Genomic DNA, 26,667 nt, shown 5'->3' on the forward strand with positions numbered 1-26,667 from the left:
ATCAATACAATTGAACCAGAAATGTTTGGGAAATGCCCAAAACACACACCAAAAAAATATGGGAAGCAACCAAACAATTATGGGAACCAACCAATAAATCGCGGGAAACCCTGTAATGTTCGTATTTTTTTCCCGAAAACATTCTACAAGTAATTAGTTGCCTTTACAATTAATAATATGTGGCTCAAAATTAATCCGTTGTTGGTATATTATTCTGTTTACCTGTTCGATTCAAGATAGGCATTGGTATATTGGTATGGTTCCTATTTTATAATTATTTTTATTATCTGCCAAGTATTATGCCCTAAAAACTATTCCTTTTTGCATTGTAAGGACACAAGCACAGACTTTTACATAAGAAGATATAGTTCAGCCGTGACATTCTGGCATGCATTAAGCGCATAACTCGAGAGTATTTTACCTGCAGTTCCATTTTCCTGTTAAAGTGAAGAATTTAAATTGAATATTTTATGACTATCCAGTTAAAATAATTAAAAATTGTCACGATGATGTATTGTGAACCCTCTCTCTAATCCAGGACCTCTCCTACTTGAAAACCCCCTCCTATTTGATATTTTTTACAGTCCCTTCATTTTCAGAACATTTTTGCCCCTCTAATTTGGAAAACCTCTGAAATTTGTAACCCTTTTATTTGGGTATGGTGTTGCCATGGTTTATGCAATAATGTATGCTCGAATCTATAATCGAGTTATAGCTTGATAGTTAATAGCAATTATCAAGGTTTCATACTTAATGTTCTATATCTTTCTAGTTTGTGGGAACTTTTCTTTCACTTTCCATTATTATCTATTTTTACCGCTGATGCTGCTTAAAGCCCGTTGTAAGTGCGTTAAGAGCAGTAATATGTTTGAAAATCTAGAACAAACTAAATTGTGTAATTGTGAGGCATCTGTTAAGTACCTCACGTAATTTTTGCTTATAACAAACAATAATTGTTATGTCTTTTTCACATCCTCTTCGATTCAATATAAAACCAAGGATTGACTAGAGTTGCAATAATTTAATTTAAGAACATATATCAGTATGAATATTTAACTAGTGACAAAAAACGGCCAAAATCGTAATAATGGTATGTTTTAAATTCTATTAACGATTCCCGTCATTTCATAAATTACAAATCTGAAACATACCTTTGTAAAGATAATCCATCATTAAATAAGAGAATAGGAAAAAATACTTAAATAAAATCAGGTATGCTGATTGTTTTTACTGTTGTTCAAAGTCTTTTTTATATATTCGTATGTATTTTATATTGGAATCACTGTTTATTGCCTGTTTCCTATTTATTTGTAGTAAGACTGCTGACATAACAAAACAACGAAATGGGCAATATATCGTAGAACGAATTTGAAGAACACATAAAGAAAACTCAAAAACTCCTTACAAAATAAACAATTTTAAACTCAATTACACAAATTATTAATCAACAATAATATGAATCCCGCGGAAAAGTCATCAAACAAAGTGTCTGTCGTGGGTTCAAGCCTCATATGGACCGTAGCAAGAACTGACAACACAATTTTGTCAAACTCTTACATATGTATAGCTATCGTTAAGCGAAATGGCGATATAATAACGGTATATTAGCAAGAAAAGAAAAGTAAAAGAAATCGAAAACTATGAGAACATCGATACCATAACATATTTTGAACCAATTTAATAAAAAGATGACGTGTTTAAGGTTTGAGTTTACATACAAAAAATGAAAAAAGTTATTTTTTTGGTTTTTAATACATCATTACGATTCTTTTATCAAAGGATTGAGTTTCATTTTGAAGTAAAATCCGGCCAATAATTTATGTAATATCGATGAGTGGTCCCTTCGAACAACCGATCCAGCCAATTAGGTAAACCATCGAGTAAATTTTCTTCTAGAAGAATCCTTGGTTCGAATACGTCTGAAACGGATGTTTCGGAATCTGAGCTGTCCATACCTAGGAATGCACCAGCCTCAGGATCAGTTGGCATGGAACTGAGATGACGAGTTATTTTAATCATACGCTGTGAAGAGGAAAACAAGAATAAAAAATAAAACTTTCAATAAACAAGTAATGAGGTAAATGCATAGGATTACTCCAATTAATTAGCGCATTGAAAAGTTATACAAAAGAGTTCTATGTGTAGTTGCAGCAAAGAGAATTTAATAATACAATACGTGGCCGCTGACTGAGAGGAAAACATGGTTCAGTTCAGGTAGCGGTAATCGCTACTGCGGACGTGCGGGCGTGCGTGCGGAAAAAAAAAATTGTTTGATTCAGAGGCAGCGGTAATCGCTGATGCGGGCGTGCGAACGTTTTCTGAAAATGTATGGAATTTGACACCCGCAGCGGGTGACAGTTTGCAAGGTAAAAAATATTTAAAGCATTTTCACACTCTTACTTTGCTAAGATTGATGGTAATAGCACTTTAATTATTAATCTTATGTTGCTTATTTTGACCCACTGTGACAGCCTTTTTGATGCGACATTTAAACAGAGCAGCCATTAAAGAAAATTGACAGTTTGGTGGTTATAGCGTACGGCGTGAACTGGCTTACAAATATTTATTTTTATCTTAATATATTGCATTATTTTTCGTGAAATTGGTGATATTTGATACAAGAAAGGTCTTATTATGTGTTGACGTACGCATTTTAGTGTTCTGATCAAGATTTAAAAGAGTATTCAGCCAAATCCAAGGTGTGTTATTGTTCCGAGTTTCGGCAGGAACCCACAACATTGAGCTGTCAAAAATGAACGTTTACTGTGTACCTATTTTCGGCAGCATTTAAAGTGAAAAATAACTTGTTAATCGTGATTTTAAAATTCCGAAAAAGTTAGAATAAATTAAATAAGCATATAATGTTTAATGTACACCACTTTTTCATTGTTTTTCCTGTCTGGTTCTCTTAAAATCATAATACCTGCCGAACTATTGGCTGACAGCAAATCTTCCGAAAAAAGCACAATTTATTTGATGTTTGGAAAAATACGCAATGAAATGGTGTGAAACTTCGTATGTGAATAACAAATAAGTACACTTTAATTACAAAATTCTGTTATGTAAAAAAAATTACCGCATTTGAGCAAAATTTCACTTTTTAGCTACCCTGCCGAAAATAGGTACACTGCCGAAAACTGGTACAGTTACCCCATTATTTCGATATACCAGCAACACTCGTCGCATTTGACAACTGCCGTCGATCCTGGTTTTAAACCTTAGGCCAAGTGCAGTGCTGCAAAATCTCATGAGTATCACAAGAGTTTCACCAACGAAAACAATGAACATATCCGTGGTAGCTTGATGCTCATTGCTGATAGTCAATAAAAGTGCGTCATGACATGCTGAACACGACATGTGAATTCTTGAGTCCAACGCGATACTCTGACTGACAAGCTTAGCTTAATGCCAGTGCACGCATAATCACGATTTTTTTCTGGCTGTGAGCAGTGCTGCCAAATGCCACTGTTTCAGTCATCAACACCCATGACTGAAACGAAGCTCAAATCAGATCACATACACAGCTGAGATGATTAGCGACGATACTCAAACAGTTGGAAAATCAATCACATGCTTGGTGACATTTAGTTTAGTACCCAACTTTTGGTCACTCACTTGGTTACGACATTGTTATCAGCGATAGTCGCGACATTCTTGGAATATACTTGGCGCGCGGGCTCTATCAACAAAAGTGCCGATTATGTGACTCAACTGCTTGAGAAAAAGTATCAAAAATGCTCATTTTCTATTATGATCCGTGTTAGAGCACTCGATTCGTCACTGGTTTGATGCATCGAAATGAACGAATGTTATTTGCATTACCTGACTCAAACGGAGAACGTTTTTTGTCCAACAGCTTTCCGTCAGGTTAAAGCTACGGAAAGCGTATTGTTTTACGGTTTAACTACTAAATGCAATTATTTGAATCAGACGAATTGCATGTAATTACATTCAAAAGGGATTTTTTTGTAATTATTCACTGGAAAAAGGGTGGGAATAACAAAATACACAGAAATTAGAAAATCATACCACAAGCGCTACTTTTCATGACATTGTCAAACACATTAAAATAACAATAATATGCCACACGTAGAAATAATTATAAATTGGTACGAGACTTCATGCGTTACGCGTTGCAGTTTGTTTTGACAAACAAATCCATTTCAGATCAATTTGGTAGCAATGTCTCGAGTCAACGAAAGAAGTCTTGTATATTACCGATTTCGTTTCAGTTCGTGTAGCGCGGTTTTGTTTGACACATTTCTGTTTGAATCAGATAATCGACACTAAAATGAGCATGCTTTCTCCCTCTACCTCTTTTGATTTGTCGGGTCAAACAGAGCGAGAAAACATGCTCATTTTGATCCCTCGCACGCACCGCATATCTCCCGTGACCATCGCGATGATCACCGACTGAAAATGTCGCGGCCAAGTGACTGACCAAGAGTTGGTTGCACACAATGTCACCAAGCATGTGATGGTGGATGTGGACTAACTGTTTGCTGCTCGCCTCTGATCATTAAAGTAGAGCTCGTGATGCTGAGATGATTTTGTTTCAGCCGGAATTTGTCATGACTATGTCAGTGACATTTTGCAAAACTGATCACAGCAAAAAAAGTCGTGAAATAGTGACTGACCAATCGATAGTCGCAAACATGTCATGAGTATGTATTAGTCACACCAACCGTTCTGAGTATCACCTCTGATTATCACAATTGAGTACGTGACGTTGATATGGATTTTGTTTCAGTCAGATTTTTTATGACATTGATAGTGACAGTTTGCAGCACTGGTTAACCCTATATAGCTATATATTAGAAAAAACAAGCCCACCTCTATGCACCTAATGCGGAGTAACAATCAGAGCAACTCACATATTAACAGAATGCCAAGGATTCGCCAATGAGCGCAAACAATACCAAATACAAAACAACATCGACGTGATATTAGCATTTATTCCGATTATTTCTATTTAATATTGTTGTTCTGGTAATATTAAATAGATAATGCAGAGAAATGTAGTTAATAACCATGCTGTTTATGTTTTGAATATTTTAAAATTTTAAATAACACCATCGAATGAAAAAACAAAGCAATTTGGTAAGTATCCATTCCGTTTTCGATAAACCCATAGTTTTTTTCTCTCAGAAGGATGAAATACATCGATGCGAAAAAATTTGAACAATCAGCTGGTAGGAGCGTTTTGGCTAGAGGCAGGCTGTTAACACTTTGACCGTTGGCCTGACGCCACAGTTTTTCGAGTGAGCACGTAGCGCATAGCAAAAGAGCGATAAGAATGACAATCCCGTCAAACATTGCGAGGGTTACGAATGATATCATCTGCTCGAAATCTTAAGGAATTTGAAATAATCTTTAATTTTTATGCATGGATCTTTTTTTTTGCGGTAGTATTTGTCGAAAGATCACATACTATATTAAATTTTTGTGGATTTTTTAAAATAAAATAACAAAATTCAGGTGTTTAGTTAAATTATTAAACTATACTAAATTTTTGTGGATTTTTTAAAATAAAATAACAAAATTCAGGTGTTTAGTATGCTATAATTTGCACTGTTATACCTGCTCTTCGGGTGCTATAATTATAACTGCTTAAACTAGGGGGAAAAAACTATCAAGGCTCGCAAGCTTTTTAATGCGAGGGCTCTGGGGCGGTGAACTTGTATGGCGTGCGAGCCCTCGCGCGCCCTCGCAAATCGCTGTCAATTGCATAATAAAATGACTGTACTACGAGATCGGCCATTTTACTAGTTTTACTAGTACTACGAACAAATTTTACTAGTTGTTTAACTGACGATCGCTTATAGCCTAGCGACAGTTAATCGTATCGACAGTGATTGAGGTGTTGTTAATCTGAACAAGTTTTTTTTCTATATTTTTATGTTTCATTTCTTGAATTTTGCAAGTAAGCTTGATTTAATTGATTTGAATTTTGTAGCAAGCAATTGAATTTTATTTCTTAAAATAAAGATTGCCAAATTAACACGAAGGACCGAAAAGCCATTTTAAATTTAATTGTCTGTAAGAACTAGGGTAGGGTACAGTCGTCAACTTGCACGACTTAAAAACATGCCCGTCATGGGTTCAAGACCCGTATAGACCGTGCCCCCATACGTAGGACTGGCTTCCCTGCTATGGTAACAATAAGTCACTGAAAGCCAAGCTCACTTCACTAGTGGGTACAGGCAGGCCTTGACCGACAACGGTTGGTGCTAATGAAGAAGAAGAAGAACTAGGGTAAATGTACCAATAGTGATGCAATTTGTAGTGGTAAAGATGTGTTTTAATGGATTTAAAGTGTCAGGAAGGACAATTTCGGAATATTTTAACACATAACAATTGGAACATGTATTATCTGTACAATCACCATCATTTTTACCATGAAACACATCAAATTTACGAAAAAATACACATTTTTGTTACTGCCTCGTTTTACCTATCATGGTGGTATGGTTCTTATAGTCGTCATATAGTGTGCTTATAGTGTTGGTAAACAAAGATACCTCCAACACAGTGTATAATATCACTGAAATTTAGTTTAGAAGGTGTTTTCGTATGAATAGCAAGGATTACTGCCATAATATTGATTTCTTGCGTAATTTGCACACCTAGAAGAGATTGCTTGATTTGAAGTCGATTTTTCACTCAGCCAGATAAGCGAATTTTGGCCTTTGTTTGGTAAATTACTTTCAGAAACCTCTTTTTTTTTGGTTATTTTTATGAAAACAGTACGATATGTCTAAAATGTCGTCAAAAAAACCTAAAATTACCTGTTTTTATTGATTTTAGAACTAAGACCACTATAGGAACATGCCTGTTTGGTGTACCTATAATGGCATTAGGATAAAAACACTTAAAAATACGTAAATATGGACAAAAGGCAATGAATTTGAAAAAACAATATCATTTGATAACAATTATGTAAAAAAAAAATAATAATTGCGTTGTTATGTGGTCATTTAGAACGTTAACAAAAATATGAGTATCGTTATAAAAACCTAAGGATTTTGAAAAAATTGTTAATACCTTTCATAAAATAATGGATTTTTATGTCACTTAGAAACGGCCATCCTTTGTAAAAGGCCAGAGAACATTTCACATTATCATAAATAACTTAAATACTGTTAAGTTCCTTCCCGCATAAAAACCTTGCCGCTCGATATTTCATATATGCCTACATTCATGCACCCTCTTAGGGTCGCAACACGCCGCTTAGCCAACACTCAATTTATTCCACTATTACCTATATCAGGGCTCGATCTAATCTATCGTATGCCTTACCAACCTTTTTTTATATTCTATTTTGTGTAATGAAAGTACGTGGTCATTGCGGCAGAGGGATAAGCCGGGCGAAAGATCCGGCTTTTACGGCTGCAACGGGGGAATTCTGCAAACAGTCTGTCTGTCAAAAGATTTATTGTGACTTTGGTCCTTATTGATATAAGGACTCTTATACTCTTTCGTCACTGGACTCGTACACTGGATCTTTTTTAAACTTTGAATTATTTATATTTTTTTGTCCTTTCTACTTCTTCTTCCTCTATTTGGCGTAACGTCCTACGCGGACATGCCTTGCTACGGGGAGACAGTCTATTTTGGGCTTGAACCCATGACGGACATGTCATTGAGTCGTTCGAAATGACGACTGTACCACGGGACCGCCCCAATTGTCCTTTCTACAGTAAGGTAAAAAAATAAAATAAAGAATAAAAATAAAGGAAACATGGATTAGTAGGGATGGGATGTTGAGGTGGGAAATTGAGGAGTCTGGAGTAAATATAGTTGAATTGTAAAGTAACTCTGCCTTTTAAACTGTTAAGGTAGCAGACTACCGGCCACCATCTCCCAAAGAAGCTCTTAACTCTTTGGGACGATTGTCGATTGAATCTTAACACATTGACGTTTGACGTTTAACGTAAAAATCGCTTTCGCATATCGCTCAGTATATTTTCTTGAAAATCGCGCTGTTTATCAGCTATTTTCCGGTTTATTTTCACTATTTTTCCGGTGCATAATCACAGTATTTTCGAACACCGTTCGTATATCAATTCAACACCTCGATGTTTTACAATTGATGGCCATGGTGAAGTTGCTGTTTTCACTAGGCGAAGGAAGTTGTTCTTGATTTTTAAACCATTCCTTTTCCCATATACTTCTCTTATTATCTCTATCCGTTCATGAAGATTATTGCGTCTCTCTTAGCCAGTGAGGTGTTGAAGGTAGATGTTTTACTTCTGCCTTTGTTAAAAAAATATGTTTGAATCTGAGTTAGCTCCAGCTTGAGTCGCTTTTATCAAAATTTTGCTCCAATTTTCTGCCTGATACTAACCCAAATTCATTTCCTTTCCTCCCACTCCCATTCCCGTTTGTCTGCAACTCTCCTCGCGCTCCCGGTGGTTTATTGTTGCTCCCGGCGACACCTGTGGAACCGGCGGTTCCAGGAACTACAATCGATCACGCTTCGATCTTGAGCGGTACCGGGGCTGCGTGTACATGTGTAACGATGTTCATTGGGGTGGGGTGTGGTGTGGCTGGCGTTTTGTGGTTCTTGCGTATCGAGCACCGATTTCACATTGTGTGTACCAATCTTCTTTCTTTTATTTTTTTTAAATTTGCATGCACTTCGCAAGCAATACAAGGTGAGATAGAAAACTGCACCTAAGCAAAACCTCTTTTTTATTGAATTTTTAATGTTATTAAGTTAAGCAATACGGCCTTTTTGGACCGTTACTCCAGAATAAAAAAAAAAATGTTATTAAGTGAAAGCAAGATATGTTGGAAAGATATTCAAGTTTTAGTCTCCATTTATGTTTGTTCAAACGATCCATTTTGGTACGAATTCAGGCTTTTCGTTCATTTTTAGCGAAGCGCCTGCTTGAGATGGTCGACACTTCGTTATTTTTAGTGCCTACTTTCTTTCTGTAAGGGACTTGGCTTTAAGTAACTTATTGATTGCTTACAGCAGAATAGTCAGACCTACGTATGTGGGAATTCACTATCTATAGGCTGTAAGTTTACGATATCTTAGTTTAAATGTAACGAAACCTTTTATTATTTTAAGAGGCTATCAACATAGTCACTTTTTTTTATTTATGATTACACCCTTGCTGCGTAATCAATTCATGCGCAAGAATCTCAATAATTCGGTAGCTTTCGATTTTTTTTTTCAATTAAACGTAGAACGATTTAGTACGGAGATACACAAAAGTGTTGCTAGGTTTTGGTCGAATTTTTCGATTAGAAGTGTTATGTTTTTCTAGCCACCGAATTTTCTACACGGTGAATCATGCTGCATTCGTTTATCCTGCTCTAGCTTCACGCGTCGTCCCTGGAGAACTTATCCTTCTAAAATATTTTGAGTTAAAATTGAAGATCATTCCGATTTGCTGTACGATTGGTGTAGCTTCTATTTAGGATTAGGACTGACTTATTCACTAACTCAACGTATTCGTTTCCAATAGGTACATTTTTGCTCGAACATTTGCCGCACCGGTGGTAGCTGAGAGTGTACTTTACTAGTATAGTGAGTGCTGGTACTAACGGCGTTCGACCGTAAGAAGTTTAGGATAATCCTGTAGCAGGCTAAAGACCAATATCGTACGTATAATACATTTGACGGAGTGTAAAAACTAGGGCAGGACTCAAGTGATGAGTAGTGGAATTGTATGAATATATAATTTGTTTATTTTAGTTATGGTTTCTAGACCTTAGCAGAGGATAAAAACAAAATCTCTCTTTTCGACTCTACGTAACGTCACCTTGGTCATTCGTATTCTCTGTTCCTTACTGACCGTCCAAGAATCCCTGGTTATAAAAAGATTGAAGAACATCTCCTAGAAAACCCTGTTTGACTCATGTCTTTTTCTTCTCTTGACTCAACAACCGTTGTCGGCCAAGGCCTGCCTGTACCACTTGTGGGCTTGGCTTTCAGTGACTTCGTGACCTCGTACGAGTTGACGACTGTGCTACGAGACCGGCACTGATTTTGATGGATTGGCTCATGTATTTTGATCAATTATGTAAACAGATTGACGTTTTTGTTCAATCCAAAAAATAGTAAGCCCTAAGTAATACGCTCAACCCGTCTCTTCAAGATAAAATAAAGACAGGGAACCCCTTGTACAATAGTGGATTGGAGGGGTATGGTAGATTTTGATAATGCTTTAAAATAAGCCGAAATTCAATAGCTCAGCTCTTTTCAGTTGATATGCATTCAATTGATGCTTGACATTAGTCTCAAAGTTTAATTAAAAATCTGGCGCTTGGGTTGAATAACCGGGTTTTGAAAATTCCTCAACAATTTTTTTTTATGGAAATACGTGTCATCTGAACGCACATTTTTGATGTTCAAACAGCGAAGCATAATCAATCGAGTTCCAATTATACACCTTATTTGCAGTGGGTAGAATGTGCCCTGATGTTCAGTCTAACAAAAATCCTACTTTTCAGAAATTAACATGTCTTCATCTATTTAGCATTGCAGCATGCAGTTACATGCAGTTACGCTTTACATAGATTGTAGATAGATTGTGGATTATTAAGTTCGACGTTTTTGCAAGTGCTGTTGTTACCACCAAAATGGATGAAAGCGAATCAAGTGATGAGGAAGTATTATTGTAAAATATGACATAACGAATTAAAAATTTATACTTACTTTTTCTTATGATATAAAAAAAGACGAATTTGTAGCTTCCCGTAACAAAAAAAAATCCAGCATTTAAAGCTGGTAGAAATAATGAAGAAAAATTCGGATATTGCAACCGGAAAAGTAATCGGCCCAGTTTTTGGAAGGAAGTTGCTTCCGAACTAAATTATCTGGGTCCTCACTTTAAAGAGGCACAAGTATCGAAAAGGGTGAGTAATATTCGAAAGAAAAACTTTTTATTTACTCCGAACGCACAACTTCGGTAGTGTTGCTATGAAAACAATATTTTAATAACTTTCAACTTCAATAGGTGTGAACTAAAATAATACAACGTCAAATCTTGGAAGAAAACTTGGCTCCAATAAAAAAGAATTGAACAAAACGGTAGGAAGAATTGCCAATTTGAATGTCATTGAAGAACGGATCACGGCAATAACTAATTTCGACAAGTGTGCATCTGGAGAAGTAGGTGGTGTGTGTTTAGGCATGTTAAGCAAACCAAAACCGCTACGAACCATCCCGAAGGACAATATTCAGCAAGATAATCTAGCTGAAAAAGAGAAGGAAGCAGTACAAAGAGAAAAAAGACCAGCTGTAAATGTGCAACCAGTTTCTCATCAAAACACCACCGAAAAAAAACAACGAAATTGCTTCAACATTAGTGCGGCAAAATGAAGTTGTGATTGAGACAGTCTAATCATCTTTCTATGATCACATATCACCATAACAACACCAGATACATTCGGAAGTTTTTCATTGAAATACTGGTTAGCTGCTGATTTTTCCTGCTGCGACATTTCCAAACATACGACGTATGCTAATTCACGTTTCATGACTTCCAACTTTTTATCGAATACTTCCGAAAACGTTGACTAAGCCATTGAAACAGTAAAATCATTGCCCACGCCTTACTGGAAAGATCCCTGAGCTAAGAATTCTAGTGTGGAAGCCAATTGAAGCTTCGCAGGTAATCCTCTTTTGTGCTTAGGCCGTAGAAATAGTTCTATTTTGTTAAGAATTTTAATGAACAAGGTTTTTGAAACCCGAAAGTTTTTAATGGACCTGAAAAGCAATGGAATGTATACAAAAATTATACTTGCACTTCTTCCAACCAAAACATGATTTAATATACACTTGTTCGAAAGTTTGTAGTGGATCCAATTTGCAACGCAAATATCGACGAAAACTGGCATGATCTATTAGATTCATTTTCATCCGAAATATCTCCGCACAAAAAGCACCGCATTTAAATCCATTATCATGAAACTAACTGAACTTTTTTTATTGATAAAACTTATTTGCATCAAGTAAACACACTTCCGGGCGCGGTCTGGTGGTACAGTCGTCAACTCGTACGACTTTAAAACATGCCCGTCATGGGTTCAAGCCCCGAATAGACTGTGCCCCCATACGTAGGACTGACTATCCTGCTATGGTAACAATAAGTCACTGAAAGCCAAGCTCACTTCACTAGTGGGTATAGGCAGGCCTTGGCCGGCAGCGGTTGTTGTGCCACAAAAAGAAGAAGAAACACACTTCCATTTAACATACAAACAAACTGCGCAATGGCTACTATGGTCGTTAATTTGACGACAACACACCTAACAACAGTGAAATCGAGCAGAAGTAATCTCTTTTAACCGTCGTTTGTTTTGACGACTAATTTTCGCGATCCCACCCAATGCCGCAATCACGTGTCTGATCGGTGGCATGTTGACGACGCAGCGTTTTTAGGAAGTAAGAACAACAAAAATGAATTTACAATCTTTCCCCGAGTTACGCGATTTAGAGTTATGCTATTTTTTTATTGTTGACAGAACATATGTCAAATCAGTACAATTATCTCCATCAATTGTGAAATGAAAAATAATGTGGTATTTCTCTTAAAAAATTTAATCACTAATATGGCAGACCGAACAGGAATAACCGAAAATTTCTGCACGAATAGCATTAAATAAGTAATAAATTACACAAATAAACTTAATTCAATCAAAAATCATTATTAATCAAGTATATTTTGGTAAAACAGTGAATAAAACATGACATTCGACTTACGCGAAAATCCTAGAAACACGAATGTTTCCGGAACGCATTATTCGCGTAACTCGTGGAAAGACTGTATAAAAGGTATAAAAGGGAAAAATTATAGAAATAAAACAGTATTTAATCAGCTTAACCCTTGTATCGACAACCAGTTACTCCGAAGTTAGGTTCGAGTGTGACAGATACTCAAAACTGAAATACAGTAGGTGACCGCTAACTGAGAGGTAAACAAGCTCCAGTTAACGAACAATGTTCGCTAACTGGAGTGACGTTTCTATGGATTGATTGTTTTGATTGGCGTTGACTGGAATAAACATACCAAACTTTTTTTTCATTTATGTTGATATAAAGTATAGTAATTCGTGTAATAACATAAATTAATAGCAAACGTAGGCAAGAGACCCTAAATTTGTTTGAAAAATGCACATTTGCGACAAATTTCTCTTCATGAGATTCCGGATGTTTCATGTTTTGACGTTTAATTGTTCGTTAACTGAGAATCACTCCAGTTAGCGAACCTCCAGTTAAAAAGCACTCCAGTTAAAACACATCCAGTTAGCGGTCACCTACTGTATATGAGTTTTAAGTTGCAGTTTAGTTATATGCAGCTTAAAACTAGTACCAACGAAATGTATGTTAAGCTTTTCAAAACTCGTTGTATCAAACTTAGTATATTTAATATTTAAGTTTATAAGTTTAATTATATTTAATATTTTCTTACCTTTGCTCCTCGATTTGATTCCGGATGTTTAGCATGATACATGCAAAAATATTTTCGATGTCCATTTAAAGCTACAACTGTTCCAATACAGTTGCGAGGATTAATATTCATTTCGCGACATTCAGATAACGACAAACGCAATAATTCTGCATACCATCCAATCCCTTTTTCAATCAACATGTGTGCAAACATTAATGTTTTGTTCCTGTATTATAAATAAAATGTAATATAACAATATAAATGTATTATAAAAAAAAAACAATTATTCATAAAGATTATTGATCAAGAAAAAAAGAAACTCACTTCCGATATGGCCACACTGCTTTATGAAATGAAGGAATCAATTTCGATCGCGATTGTAAATCTGTAAGTAATACTATAGTGCGACACCCCGGCTTTAGGAGACGAACCAGTCCATTGTATTTTTCAGCGCGTAATTCATGTAATCGCAGCTCTGGTATATAACTGATACGTTTTCCTATCAATGAAAGGTTTAGAAATCAATATATACAATGTTACTTAAATACAAGCACATGAGTTCAAAATATATCGGATAAACATGCAGGTTATAACGTAAAAGAAATTGACAACTGTCGAAAGATCTTTTATCATGTTTCAATGGATAGCTAGTCTTGCATTAATGGACAATGTTCACTACGAGGTCAATATACATACATTTACCTACAGTGGTCGGTATTCAAAATCGGACAGTTCCAATTCGGTCGCTCTTTCTACCATCAAGAATTATCATTATGTCATTATGTTTTCCCCGTTATTCCCATAGAAAAGTTTATTTTTGATTCTTATTTCACATTCCCGCGTAATAAAGAAAGGTAATAAATGAAGCCTACTGAACAGTTTGCATGACGATTTAAATTCTATGACGTTGATTTATGGATCGCAAAGTAGGAAGAGCGGCCAGACTTCGATGTGCATTTCGTAAAAGTGTCCGATTTTGAATACCAGTAATGGGTATACAGTGGAACGCCGTTTATCTAGGCTCAACAGGACTCAACTTAGCCCGGATAATTAGTTTTGACTATTAACTTCGTGTGCCGGTCTCGTAGTACAGTCGTCAACTCGTACGATTTAAAAACATGCCCGTCGTGGGTTCAATCTCCAAATAGACCGCGCCGCCATACGTAGGACTTACTATACTGCTATGGGGGGGAATCAATTAGTCACTGAAAGCCAAGCCCACAAGTGGGTACAGGCAGGCCCTGACCGACATCGGTTGTTGAACCAAAGAAGAAGAATCAACTTCATGTTTGTTTAATGAATTTATTTGAAATTTTCGATAAATTTCAGTGTTTTTCTTTATTATAATTTGTAATGTGCTCCGATCGTACGACTTAACAACATGCAATGAACCATGCCACCATACGTAGATCTGACTATCCTGCTATGGATAATTGTTGAGGCGAAAGGTTAGCACCACTGAGCGGCGAAAACAATAAGGCGCTACGAGCAGGGATCCGTACCGGGGGACGGACAACTGTGAAACGACGATGAGGTCTGCCATCCGCAGCGAGAGAGGTATTTTGTTCACCATCACTTCGAATAGCCGGACCATCGGACTAAATTTTGAACATATTAACAAAACAGATTATCAAACAAAATCAGATTTACAAATTATCACACAGTAACAGATTAACAATCTAAAGCAGATTAACAAACACACTTCAGTTTAATTTTCCACTTTTCATTATACGCTACGTGAACTAATAACATTATTAATGTTTCCAAAATTTCCCACTTCTCAGTTATTTGCGACCCAAGAATAATCAATTTTTCACTGAAAGCCTAGTCCAGAAGTGGTACAGGAGGCTCTGATACCGATTATTTTATATCCTCGTCAGCATACTATCTCATCATTGAAATGTAATTTCTAAACAACACGGTTATACGGACAAACAGATAAAAGGTAGCCGGAACAATTATCATATTACTGTAGTTTTATTAAATTGTTCTCGTTATGCAGTATAAAGCATTATATTTCAGGTTGATAATAAATGTTTGTCCAGTAGTAGGACTACAAAGGGTAAATTATTTGGATGCCAATAGCAAGGTGGCCAAAAGGAATTAGAATTTTAAATTCCCGGTTTTTCCCAGTTTTCCTGGATTTTTTGTGGTTTTCTCGGTTCACTTTACTTTGAGTGCCGGTTATCGATACTTCAATTCCAAATTATTATATCATTAAGCGTTTTCAAAAATCTTTATCTATATTCGACGGGCATTACGGGAAAGGTGAACACTTGTCATAAATACTGGATAAAAGTTACTAGCGAATTATTCAACAATATAATATCCAATCTGATGGTGTTGTCACACCTTGAGAACTATTTTTGGCATGATTTCTATCAAATTTGTGCAAACAATTTTTCAATCGTGCGCTCGTTTGTGGATCTAATTTGACTACTATGGATCTAAAGCTATTTACATATGCATTCTTTATATTTCTGGATCTTTTATATGAGGAAACAACTGATGAAAAAACGATAATAAATAAACGACAATAATGAGATTTTGGGCGATGCCAAGAGTAGGAAAGCTAAAAATCAACTACCAAATAAAATCAGATATAAAGGTGAAATAGCCAGTTGTGAACACGACATAGCAAAAACATTTGCATCTCGCTTTCATGGCGTTTATGATAGTCAAATATTTAATGCAACTCAGATTCATGAAGCTTAAAAAAATACTCCCCACAATATTGTCGATGTTTGACGAATAATCTATGTCAGCTATATTATGAAAACTAAAACTGTCATTTTTTCCAGGCTCCAGGGTCATTTTTTTGATGGTATTCCATCTGTGGTACTAAAAGGTTGTAATAATCTCGTCTCGCATCTAGTACATCTATGTCGGCTGTCCTTTGAACAACACACTGTTCCTAGCTTGTGGAAAACATCTTCGTGAATCCCTATATTCAAGAAAGGTGATAAAAATGAGGCAAATAATTAAAGAGGAGTGACCTCTCTTTCAGCATGTGCCAAATTGATTGAAATAATTGTATACAATGCATTGATAGGACCTTTAAAAAACTATATTGCAATTGCGCAGCATGGTTTTATGCCAAACCGCTCGACATCCATAAATCTAATTGAATTTGTCTCGAAATGTACGAGTAATAATAACAAAGACATCCAAATAGACTGCATAGATCTAAAAACTGCCTTCGACAGTGTATCCAATGATATACTGAAACTCGACAGGCTAGGCTTTCAAGCACACTTATTGTCATGGCTTCGATCATATCTGATCAATAGGACTTGCTACGTAAAGTTTGGGAAAGCTGGTTCAGATATCTTTACAAGCACATCTGGGGATCCTCAGGGTAGCAACCTTGGTCTTGTTTTTAATATATGTAAATGATGTCTCTTTTGTTTTACTTGTCGGTAGTTACTTAATGTATGCAGATGATGTAAAACTATTTCGTCTAGTTAACACTCATTTCGACCATAACGAACTGCATCGCGTGAAATTTTTTCCGACTGGTGCAATCGTAATTTCCTTGTCCTTTGTATGGGTTAGTGTGCTATTATCTCGTTTATTCGTACCCGACAACTTATTTATTATAATTATGACACAGACGACATGACATGTCGATTATGACAAACGATTAACCGTGTAGATACAATTCGTGATCTTGGTATCTTACTAGATCATAAATTAACTTTTATAAAACACTTAGAAGACGTTGTTAGCAGAGCCAATAGGACCCTAGGTTTAGTACGGAAAATGACGAAAGAGTTCAATGATTCTTTGTGTATCAAAACACTTTTTAACAGTCTAGCCAGATCTTTTTTTATCAATTGTGTGGTGTCCACATACCGACCGCTGGAACAAACGTATAGAAAATGTTCAAAGGAAAATAACTCGTTTCGCGATTGAAGTGCTAAGATGGCTAAATAGTGACACGCTACCATATAGAACAAGATGCTTATTGTTAGGTGAAGAATCCTTAGAGAAGCGCCGTGAAAATGCTAAAACAATCTTTATGACCAAACTGATAAAAGGAGAAATTGACGCACCCCGTTAATTAAGCAAAGTGAACATACACGTTCATGGAAACGGTCGACCCAGCCCGTAAAGTCTTTTTAGGCCGTCCACAAGGACAGAGGAGGCGTAGTAGGCCCAAATTGAGGTGGCAAGATGGCGTGGAGGCGTCCGCCATTAAGGCCGGGATAACAGACTGGCAAACGAAGGCGCGAGACCGTGAGCGGTTTCGGACACTCCTGAGGCAGGCCAAGACCGCAAAGCGGTTGTAGCGCCGGATAAGTAAGTAAGTAAGAACATACACGTTCCTCCCTCTAGTCCTCGATTATCGTCCCTTTTGTATGTAGATAGGCATAACACTAATAATGCGGCAAATGAACCGATATCAGCAATGGCACGTAGTTTTAATCTATTCTATGCAGGAGTTGATTTCCATACATCCATTTCAAGTATTAGTGAAGGTTTGCGCTACATCAATATATAAAATTTTACGATATCTTGTGGGGCCATCATTGGGCCTGATCGGGAACGAAAGTCGATAACGGAGTGGATAATTTAGTCGATCGGTTAGCAAAATTCCAAAGGTATCCAATTGCGTTTTCTCAATCAGAATCTTCGCTAACCGATCGGTTTGGCAGTGGAGTGGAATGGTGTTTGCCGCCATAGCAACGTGGTTAAAAAGTCGAGCAGTGGAATATGCAGTTGAAAACTTCATATAAAAAAAAAGCATTTCAGTCGGATAGCCATATCTACTGCTCCACCCCAGTTGATATAACAGTGGAAAACTAAATAATATGAAAAACCATGTTTAACAGCTCGCAAAAAAAGATGTTTTTCGCTGTTTGAGTTATTTGAGATGTTTTATCACTCGATTTAGCTAAAATATTATTTTTTAGAAAACATAAATATACCTGTCTTTTTATAAATAATCAAAACACAAAAATTTAGGTTTATAACAGGTATCTAGCTTTTATAGTTCAAGCTAAGAAATAAGAAACCAACAAAAGAAAATCTTTTCTGCTAATCCTTCTCTTTTATCCAACCTTATGTAATGGCCTTATGGCATGTTAGAATCGGTTCCGACTCGTAAATGCAACGAGATTGAGAAGATCGGTAAGATCACAAGGTACAAGAAATTATAAGCAACTCATATCCGTTTTAGCGGCGAGTTCCGGTCGGAATCGTTTGCGTTGTTTTGCACCTATCGAAGGTGTTGTGCCTACTTGTACCTTCCGGACTATCCCCAAAAACTCAGGGTCGCTTATGGACGGGTACAGCCCGGGAGTGTTCGGATTGACACACACATCGCTAAGTTCCACGGCTCGTGACAAACGCGTCACCCAATGATTTTTTTTTTGTTCATCCATTTAAACGAATATGTACACTTGAATAGCATCTATACTGAATCTCATAGATTACAATTTTGACGTAGTTATTTTATTTTTATCAAATCTGACGCATTCATCATCTTATGTGTGAAAGCACACTCATTGTCGTATCAAGCTCGCCAAGCTTCAGTGGACAGGCCATGTTAAACGCATGGAAACGAAAGAACCAGGTGTTGTGCAGGGGGTTGGGGGTTATTTCGTCACTTGGCTTTGAATCAAATACACTTTAATTTTTTTCTTGGGAGAGTGGGAGTGGGATTGGTCGGAATCCCTCATATATGGGCCCCTGTAGTCTTTGAGTCCCTTCGTCCGTGGAGCCTCTATCGTTCATGGAGACCCGCGATGAGACTACTGTACACACCATATATGCTGGACTTTATATCTACAGGGCCTCCTGCGGCCACTGCCTGCGAACAAACGGCGTCCACGGGCCTGCCCACGCCCGAATGCAGAGCCGATGACATACGATTCTATCTTCACCATTAACATCCCAACAGTCAAAAGCCGAAGATTTTATATTGACCTTTCGTTTTTTCTATCTGTCTCTCGCTCTAATTTGAGCGATTTTCCCCTGATGAGTGTCCCCGAGCCTCCTCGTGTGGTTGTTGTTGTTGGAAGTTGAAACCGAACCCCCTTCGTGCGCTGCCAAAATCAGCGAAGAACGAAATCGAGTGGCTCAAGCGAAAAAACGAAAAAAATGACGAACGAGTGAGCTGTGACAATAACACACACACACGCACAAAGCGACACCCGAAATCTGGTGCGATACCGGCTTTCAGTGGAGCAAGTACACACATGCACACATTTGGCCACACCAGCGCTCTGTTTTAGTGCAGGTAGTTTTCTGCAGTCCACGGTGATACTACACACAGCCACGCATTTGGCGACACACGCTGTGCGATGGACGTTCAGAATTCAGTGGTGCAAATACACACATGCATACACTTGGCGACACACGCTCTGCTGTGCGGTGAGATTTGTGTTCTGTGTCCAGTGGTGCAAATACACACACACACGTACTTGGCTACACACGCAGTACGGCGCGGTTGGCTTGGCAGAAGCGCATACACACATTCACGCAGTAGGCTTTACTTTCAGTCCAGTGAGGTTGGTGCTTGTGTGGTGTTTCAGCTCTTGGTGGTCAGCGGATAAACCCCGTAAAAATGGAGATCATTCTAATTTAAGGTAAGTAAAAGTGATTAAAATTATCAACCAACATCCCCCCTTCTAATTAATATAATTTTTCTTCCATTTCATGTGTGTTTCACGGCGAACGGAGACAACAAAACCTGTGGCAGTGTCGTGGTGTTGGAGATGGTGGCCCGTACAGTACAGCGAGAAGAACTAGGCGCGACAGCGATGTGGAGCAGAAAGTGCTGTGCTAATTTTTCTCTGTGCGAGTGTAAAAAGTGTTTGTTAAATTATGTGCGTTAATTTAGAATTAAGTGCAGTGGTTATTGTGCATGTGTTGTGTTTTTTTTTTTTTGTATTTATGTTATATAAAATATTCAATAAATCGAATCATATTGATATAATGGTTCGCACTGTATCATTTCGGAAAGAAATCCTGGCAAAAAAGGGGGAGGGGGCTATTTTAACGAAGGGTCGTGCCGAACCCCGTTCGGGTTTTGCTTCGGCTTCGGGTTTGCTTCGGCTTCGGGACCCGACGGATCGGTTGAATAATTTCGCCAACTCAGCTTCAAAGCCAGCTTCAATCTCAGCGGATCTCTGAGTGCTGGTGACCGGTGGGACACATTCGACCCGAACGATCGGGTTCACACATACTATAACGCTCCGATTTCTTCTGCATTTCACGCATACCAATGTGTTTGCTCCACCCCCTTTTCGGATTGCTTATAGAAATGATGAGGCACACATGTTTACTTTTGCTGTATGCACACATTCGCATGCGGTTTATTCCACACTTTTTCTCTCCCTTCCAACACGTGCTTTGGCATACTCACACTGTGGAGACGGCAGAACGGTCTCCCCCTTCCAAATTTACCGTTCTTCCTCCTCTCGATCTTTTTTTCTTCTTACCGCGTCCGGGGTACCATCAGAGCTGCGCGCTGGCTTTAGTTTTTCCTCCTCTCGTTCTTCCTTTCTCCTACCGCTCCCGGGGGCTGCGCGCGTTTCGACAGGTTCTTAGCGCAATCCAGTGCGTTGTTTTGTGGCTGAGTTGTGCTGAACGCTGTCAATAAAAATGAACCAATAATTAATGCATGTAGTACGTATTACTTTGGATAGTTTTGCGTATATCATGAGAGCAACACTTACCTTAATATTTTAAAACTGGAAAAAAAATTCTTTCCATCACCCACTTTGAAGATTGTTGATGATGCCAACAGGTAGGCGTTGATGAATGGCGCATGCACCTGTAACTTTGAAGACGATAAGCATCAGTTGAATTAGTACATTGAAGCACATATGAGATCAAGAAACTTACCTCAACAAGTTAGCTAGGATAAATCATTCCACAATGGAAGAAGAAGCAACACTGCGCAAAACGTAAACAAGGAAAGTAGGGGACACAAGAAATCGCGCATCACTCCCGCACATCCTTCCATAACGAAAGTTCTGGGCAGACTGAGGATGCCTAACTCCCGGATGAGTGCGATAGCAGAAAAAATCATGGTAGATCGAGAGAGATGGGTAGACTCGGTGTAGCGCAATCCAACGGTAGATGCATGTGTGTGTGACCAACGAAAGACTTCGGACCCCGCTCCTCGCGTTTTTCATCCATCGTTTTTCGTCACACGCACACACCTCTACACGCGCAGCGGTTTGCTGTCCAAAATATAGAGAGAGAAGACAGGGCATCTCGCTTTGGCACACAGAAAAATCTCTGAAAAACTTCGGCTCTGCCACTTGGGATGAGAGGGATAGAGCTTATACCCCGAACGTATGCATGCTTCACTCATCAGGATCTAAAGGCAAGGACAAGGCAAAAGAGACACAGAAATATTTCCTCACGGCTACACATGTCCTTTTGATGCGTTGTCTATGCGTCTCGCTCGGTATCACAGGGCATACGGCAGGTGAGCAGTACAAATGCTGCTACCTGCTACGCACACATGTTTATCGAACACAACTATTCGGTTCGGCTCGGTAAACTTCACGAGGACGCCGGAACACAAGGGCGCAGACATTTTCATGATTTTGTATGACTTCGGGTGTTTTGGACCGTACGTGTGGGCGCAGACACTCAGTCCGCTTACGGTTAAACCCGCAATTGCGGAGAGGCCGTAGTAGGTTTAAATTTAAGTGGCCAGATGACTTGGAGGCGTCAGTCATTAAGGCCAGGATAATGGACTGGCGAGGGCGAGAGACCGTAGGCGGCTTCGGACACTCCTTATTGCACGGAATAATTGTACCGCGTTGTTTCAATATATTTTTGCACGAGAGTGTAAAATACGGACTTCACGGATCCAACGTTCGCGGTGGCTGGAGTTGATGGGCGCACATGGTACATGGCACAGGACAAGGGTCAGTGAATGCAGCAAGTTCAGAAAGGATTCAAACCTCGTCCTCCAGTTCATACAATTTTGTTTCAACTAGACTTGTTCAGCCAACAACCCGTTTTCTACTTTACCCGGATCGTTGGAACAGACCTACAGTCGGTACTGTCTAGGACCACTTCTGCTGTGAATTCTTCACTAGATGGTCCGTAAATAAGCAAAATTTACTATTTTATTCATTCCGCAAAACAACACCTCTAAATGTAAACAAAAGTGTGATTGACATATAGGTAAAAGCAATGGCTACTCGAATCGGAAAGAGTTATCCACCAGTGGAGAAATTATCCACCAGTGGAAAACAAATTCCACCGGTGGAGTCGAGCATATTAACCGATCGGATAAATTTTATCGACTTTCGTTGGCGATCAGGCCCATTGGCGGACAAGAATTATAGAAAAAAAAATAAATGAATAAATAAATAAATAAATAAATAAATAAAAAACATTAAAAAAATTTCTTTTTGGTGGTTTAGTATCATGACACTAACGGGTAAAGATCTCGTGACAAAGATATTCTGCATCTGCTATCAGTTGTTGATTAACAGATGTCATCACACAACCTTAAAAAAGGGTTACCGGAAGTCATGGACCAACCAGTCACTGGAGAAAGCATACAAATCTGCGAAGAACAGAATTCTGGTGAAAGAACAGCCATGCATTATGCTGTTACTCGCACGACGCTGATGATGCACCTCACGACTAGATATAGGAGATTTCAGGGGTGATGTTGCTGGGCTGTGGTATGTTGGGAACAATATACAGTCTGTTCCCGAGTTACACGGTTCTCGACTTACGCGGATTTGGAGATACGTGGTTTTCTAAATTTGACAGATCAAATGTCAAATCAGCACAATTTGCTTCAAGTTCTGTATAAATTGTATTTTTGCTAGCACATTGAAACCGCTCAAAAGCCAGAAATACTAGAATTTTCTGCACGAATCATATCAAATAAATGATTAAGTGTCTAAAAGTACTAAATTAAATCAAAAACTCCGAGTAATCAATAGTATTTTAGTCAAAAAACGTGAAATTCGACTTACCCGGATATTCGAGTTTCGCGGATTCGTCGGGAACGGAGAAATCGCGTAACTCGGGAACAGACTGTACAAACGATGATAAACAGTGATCGCAAAAGTTTGTAATAATTCCCGGTTTTCCGGTTTAAAAAAATAAAATTCCCGGCTAGTTCCCGGTTTTCCCGGTTTTCCCGGTTGAGTGGCCACCCTGCTGACGCGACCCGATCGATAAAATACAGAGGGACGACAACGTTACGTAATTGATCGATGACGCCTAACGTTGAACCCAAGACGGAATATGGTTACCACGGACGGACGGACGGAAAAAATTACCAAAGGAACGTCACAGTAACGATGTATTTCGTTACTATGACGACTGCAATGGTACGCATTCGATTGTACAAGCAGGCATTTGATCATAGTAGCATGCGATTTACGCGATTCGAAGCAAATGGGACGAGATTCAACTGTAACGCTGCAAACAGGTGTGATACCAATCCAATTCCTTTCGAACACAATTCATTTCAAATAAACTGTACATGGAGTAAATGCACTTGGCCCTTTTTTCTCATAGTTGATCATTGATCGTTATTTTATAGATACATTGAAAATGCCGCAGAAACTCCTACAAACAGTACTGATTTTGTTCGTAATTTGTAAGACATGCGTAACATATCAATCATCCCCTGTCCCCTGTATCCCCTGTATAGGGTGAGCGTCGGAACGGAGAATCATTACCATGCCGCTAGCGCACAGAAGAATCATTTTCATTTATCTTGCTGTGCGATATTCATTCATTCAGCGTAAAGATTGGAATGAATCAGTCACTCGACATTTGTTTTTGAATAAAATCGTTATTCAAATAACATTGGGCTTAACGATTTATTATTTGCAGGTAAGCATAATAAAAAGCAGTGTTATTCCTGTCATGATTAGAATTAATATTAATTCTAATCAACCGCTGAATTCAAAATCAAACACAATCCGAAGGCAGAAGAATAAAGCCGAAGAAGAAAACAACAACAGAAAACAGAAGATGTTGTCATAGCAACGATCCGTAAACGAATGACGTTTATTGTTCATTGTCGCACGCACGCTGATCATGACAGCGGTCATGATCAGAATTAACACACGAAGCACAGTGGCTGCATCGTGGTCATATGCCTTCCGTCATATTACATTCTGTAAATGTATTGTATAACTCAATATTTGATGGACATATTTAAGGAGAGCAATACACGATGTTTTACAGTCAACCCTCTCTTGTTTGAGAGCCGATGGGACTACGAAATAAGAGCGGGTTTTCGAATTGGAGAGGTCTCAGATTGGAGTGAGTTCACTGTATTAAACTTGTAGTGACTAGCGCCACCTAGCGCCAAATGCAATCAGCAGCCCTTGCCAAACTCACCGAGCGAACCCTGTAATAGGCCTTTTTAGCGAAATACAACCTTAAATCAAATCCTTTAACCTTTAGGTCTGCAATTTAAGATAAATTCGGCCTGTATTAGGGCGCTTCGCAGTACTTCGATTGTCAGTGTTCGATTTTTAAGGCAATCTACAAATTCAACTTTACAATACGTATTAAACGTTCCCAAGCTCCGCCGAAGTGCGGTGCTATTGGTGAGTTATAATTCCGTTAAATATTCAACTTCATTGCTTCGCCGGATTCCATACGAGAATTAACCTCATTAATTTATTGTTTCAATTCATTATTTGCCCTAACGAAATTTGTGCCGTTTTTGCTGTACATGTGCGACACCGCTCCTCTTCTACTTTCGAAGTTAAGGAAGCACATTGAAAAAGAATCAGTACCCATTTTTTCGGCCAGTTCTATGTGAGATGCTCTAATTGTCATGCATGTAAATATTACGCCCTATCGTTTTTCGATGGACCTTTTTACCGCCACTTCGAAGGGTCCGTAAATAGTCTACGCCTGTATGTGTAAAGGGGTAAAAATACTCTTCCGTGCGGCATTCAAGAGGCGGTGCGATTATCGGAGCCTTGTCGCTGCATTTTTACATTGCTGACATCTAGCTTTCACGTAACGGAAGGTTGTATTTAATTTGATTAAGGTTTAATCTAAATTGTAGGGTTGTATTTAATTTGATTAAGGCTTATCCTGTATTTAATTTAGCCTTTAATCAGAAAGGATCGTATGCGCCGATTCTCATACACTTTCATGAGACTCACAAGAGGAGCACGACAGAAGGCAGGAACATTGAAAAGCGGAATTTCCTCACTCATCAATGAGTTTCGCTTGAAAAAAGGGCAAACAAAACTGTTATTGAAGCGTTTTAAAAAGGGTCCAAAAAGACGTTGTTTTTCGTAAAGGGGCAAGACGGCTACCTGGTTGAAATAAACGTATTTCTTAGATAATTGGAAATTGTTTCGTTTGTGGCACTAGTATTTCTACATGTCTTGAGTCATCGATGAAACCTTTTTCATCGCAAATAGCACACCATACCGCTGCACGCTACAACAATGTTTAGATTTTAGACAGCTCGCACCTATGAAAGATGGTGGCACACTTGCCCTAAATAGAGGTGGCTCTTTTGCCCCATAAGTTGTATCTTTTTTGGAATGGGATTTTTTATGACAAAAAGAAAGTTTTTTTTTTTCAACTAACCCCACAAAAAACTTCACGTTTTCTCAGTTGTACGATGGTGTAAATATTTTCTCGGTTGATTGTTCCCATGATTTTTGAGAGCTTATTTGGTTTGATTACTATGTTTGATTACTGATTACTACTACTAACAAACTATAATATTCTGCTCAATTTTGAAACTCAACATAAATCAGTTCAAAACAATGGAAAAAATAGATTGGTCTATATGAAATTCAACACAGTGGGTATACTGGAACACAACTAGCTGTATACACAATTGATCATTTTATTTAAGTTTTTTATGGAAAAAATGCTTGGTGAAACTCATGCCCCTATGGCACACTTGCCCCAAATTCCGCTATAGTATTGTTAAGTCCCGGAGGTAAAGTCCCGAATTGCGTTCGATGAAGTATGGGCCCGCGGCTTCGAAATAGTAGCTCTTGAGGAGGTGTGCTGGAAAGGCGTGACGGTGCGCCAGTAGCGTAGCAACTGCACAATCTACCAGAGCGGTGGAGAGACGCGCGAGCTCGATACTGCGTTCATGGTGCTGGGTGCGATGCAACCGAGGGCCGGTCAACAAACAGACGCGCAGGTTGAGGATTCGTGGCATTATTAATGATTATTAATGTACACAGTCCGCATCTTGGGAGCACCGTTGACGAGAAATAGACCTTCTACACGCAGCTGGAAAGGGAGTACGACCGCTGCCCAAAAA

The 26,667-nt window shown here is 38.3% G+C and overlaps 1 protein-coding gene and 1 long non-coding RNA gene across 3 annotated transcripts in view; both read right to left on the reverse strand.

Annotated features, from left to right (window-relative positions):
- The window catches only part of LOC120905724 (dnaJ homolog subfamily C member 16), a 54,886-nt gene that overhangs the window by 1,576 nt on the left and 26,643 nt on the right, over positions 1 to 26,667 (reverse strand). The window contains exons 4-6 of the mRNA XM_040316759.1: positions 13,731 to 13,905; positions 13,428 to 13,632; positions 7,652 to 7,694 (exon numbers count right to left, since the gene is read on the reverse strand). Of these exons, the coding sequence (XP_040172693.1) occupies positions 7,652 to 7,694; positions 13,428 to 13,632; positions 13,731 to 13,905 (423 nt within the window). The remainder of the gene's footprint in view (positions 1 to 7,651; positions 7,695 to 13,427; positions 13,633 to 13,730; positions 13,906 to 26,667) is intronic.
- LOC120905571 lies at positions 20,694 to 21,772 on the reverse strand. 2 transcript variants are annotated; one of them, XR_005739921.1, is made up of 3 exons: positions 21,261 to 21,772; positions 21,092 to 21,189; positions 20,694 to 21,005 (listed from the first exon to the last, which is right to left on the reverse strand). It is a non-coding gene; the product is annotated as an uncharacterized LOC120905571 (long non-coding RNA). The 2 variants fall into 2 exon arrangements; XR_005739920.1 differs by having other exon boundaries at positions 21,092 to 21,195.

Source organism: Anopheles arabiensis, chromosome X, assembly GCF_016920715.1.
Source record: "Anopheles arabiensis isolate DONGOLA chromosome X, AaraD3, whole genome shotgun sequence".
In the NCBI taxonomy this organism is placed as follows: Eukaryota; Metazoa; Arthropoda; class Insecta; order Diptera; family Culicidae; genus Anopheles; species Anopheles arabiensis.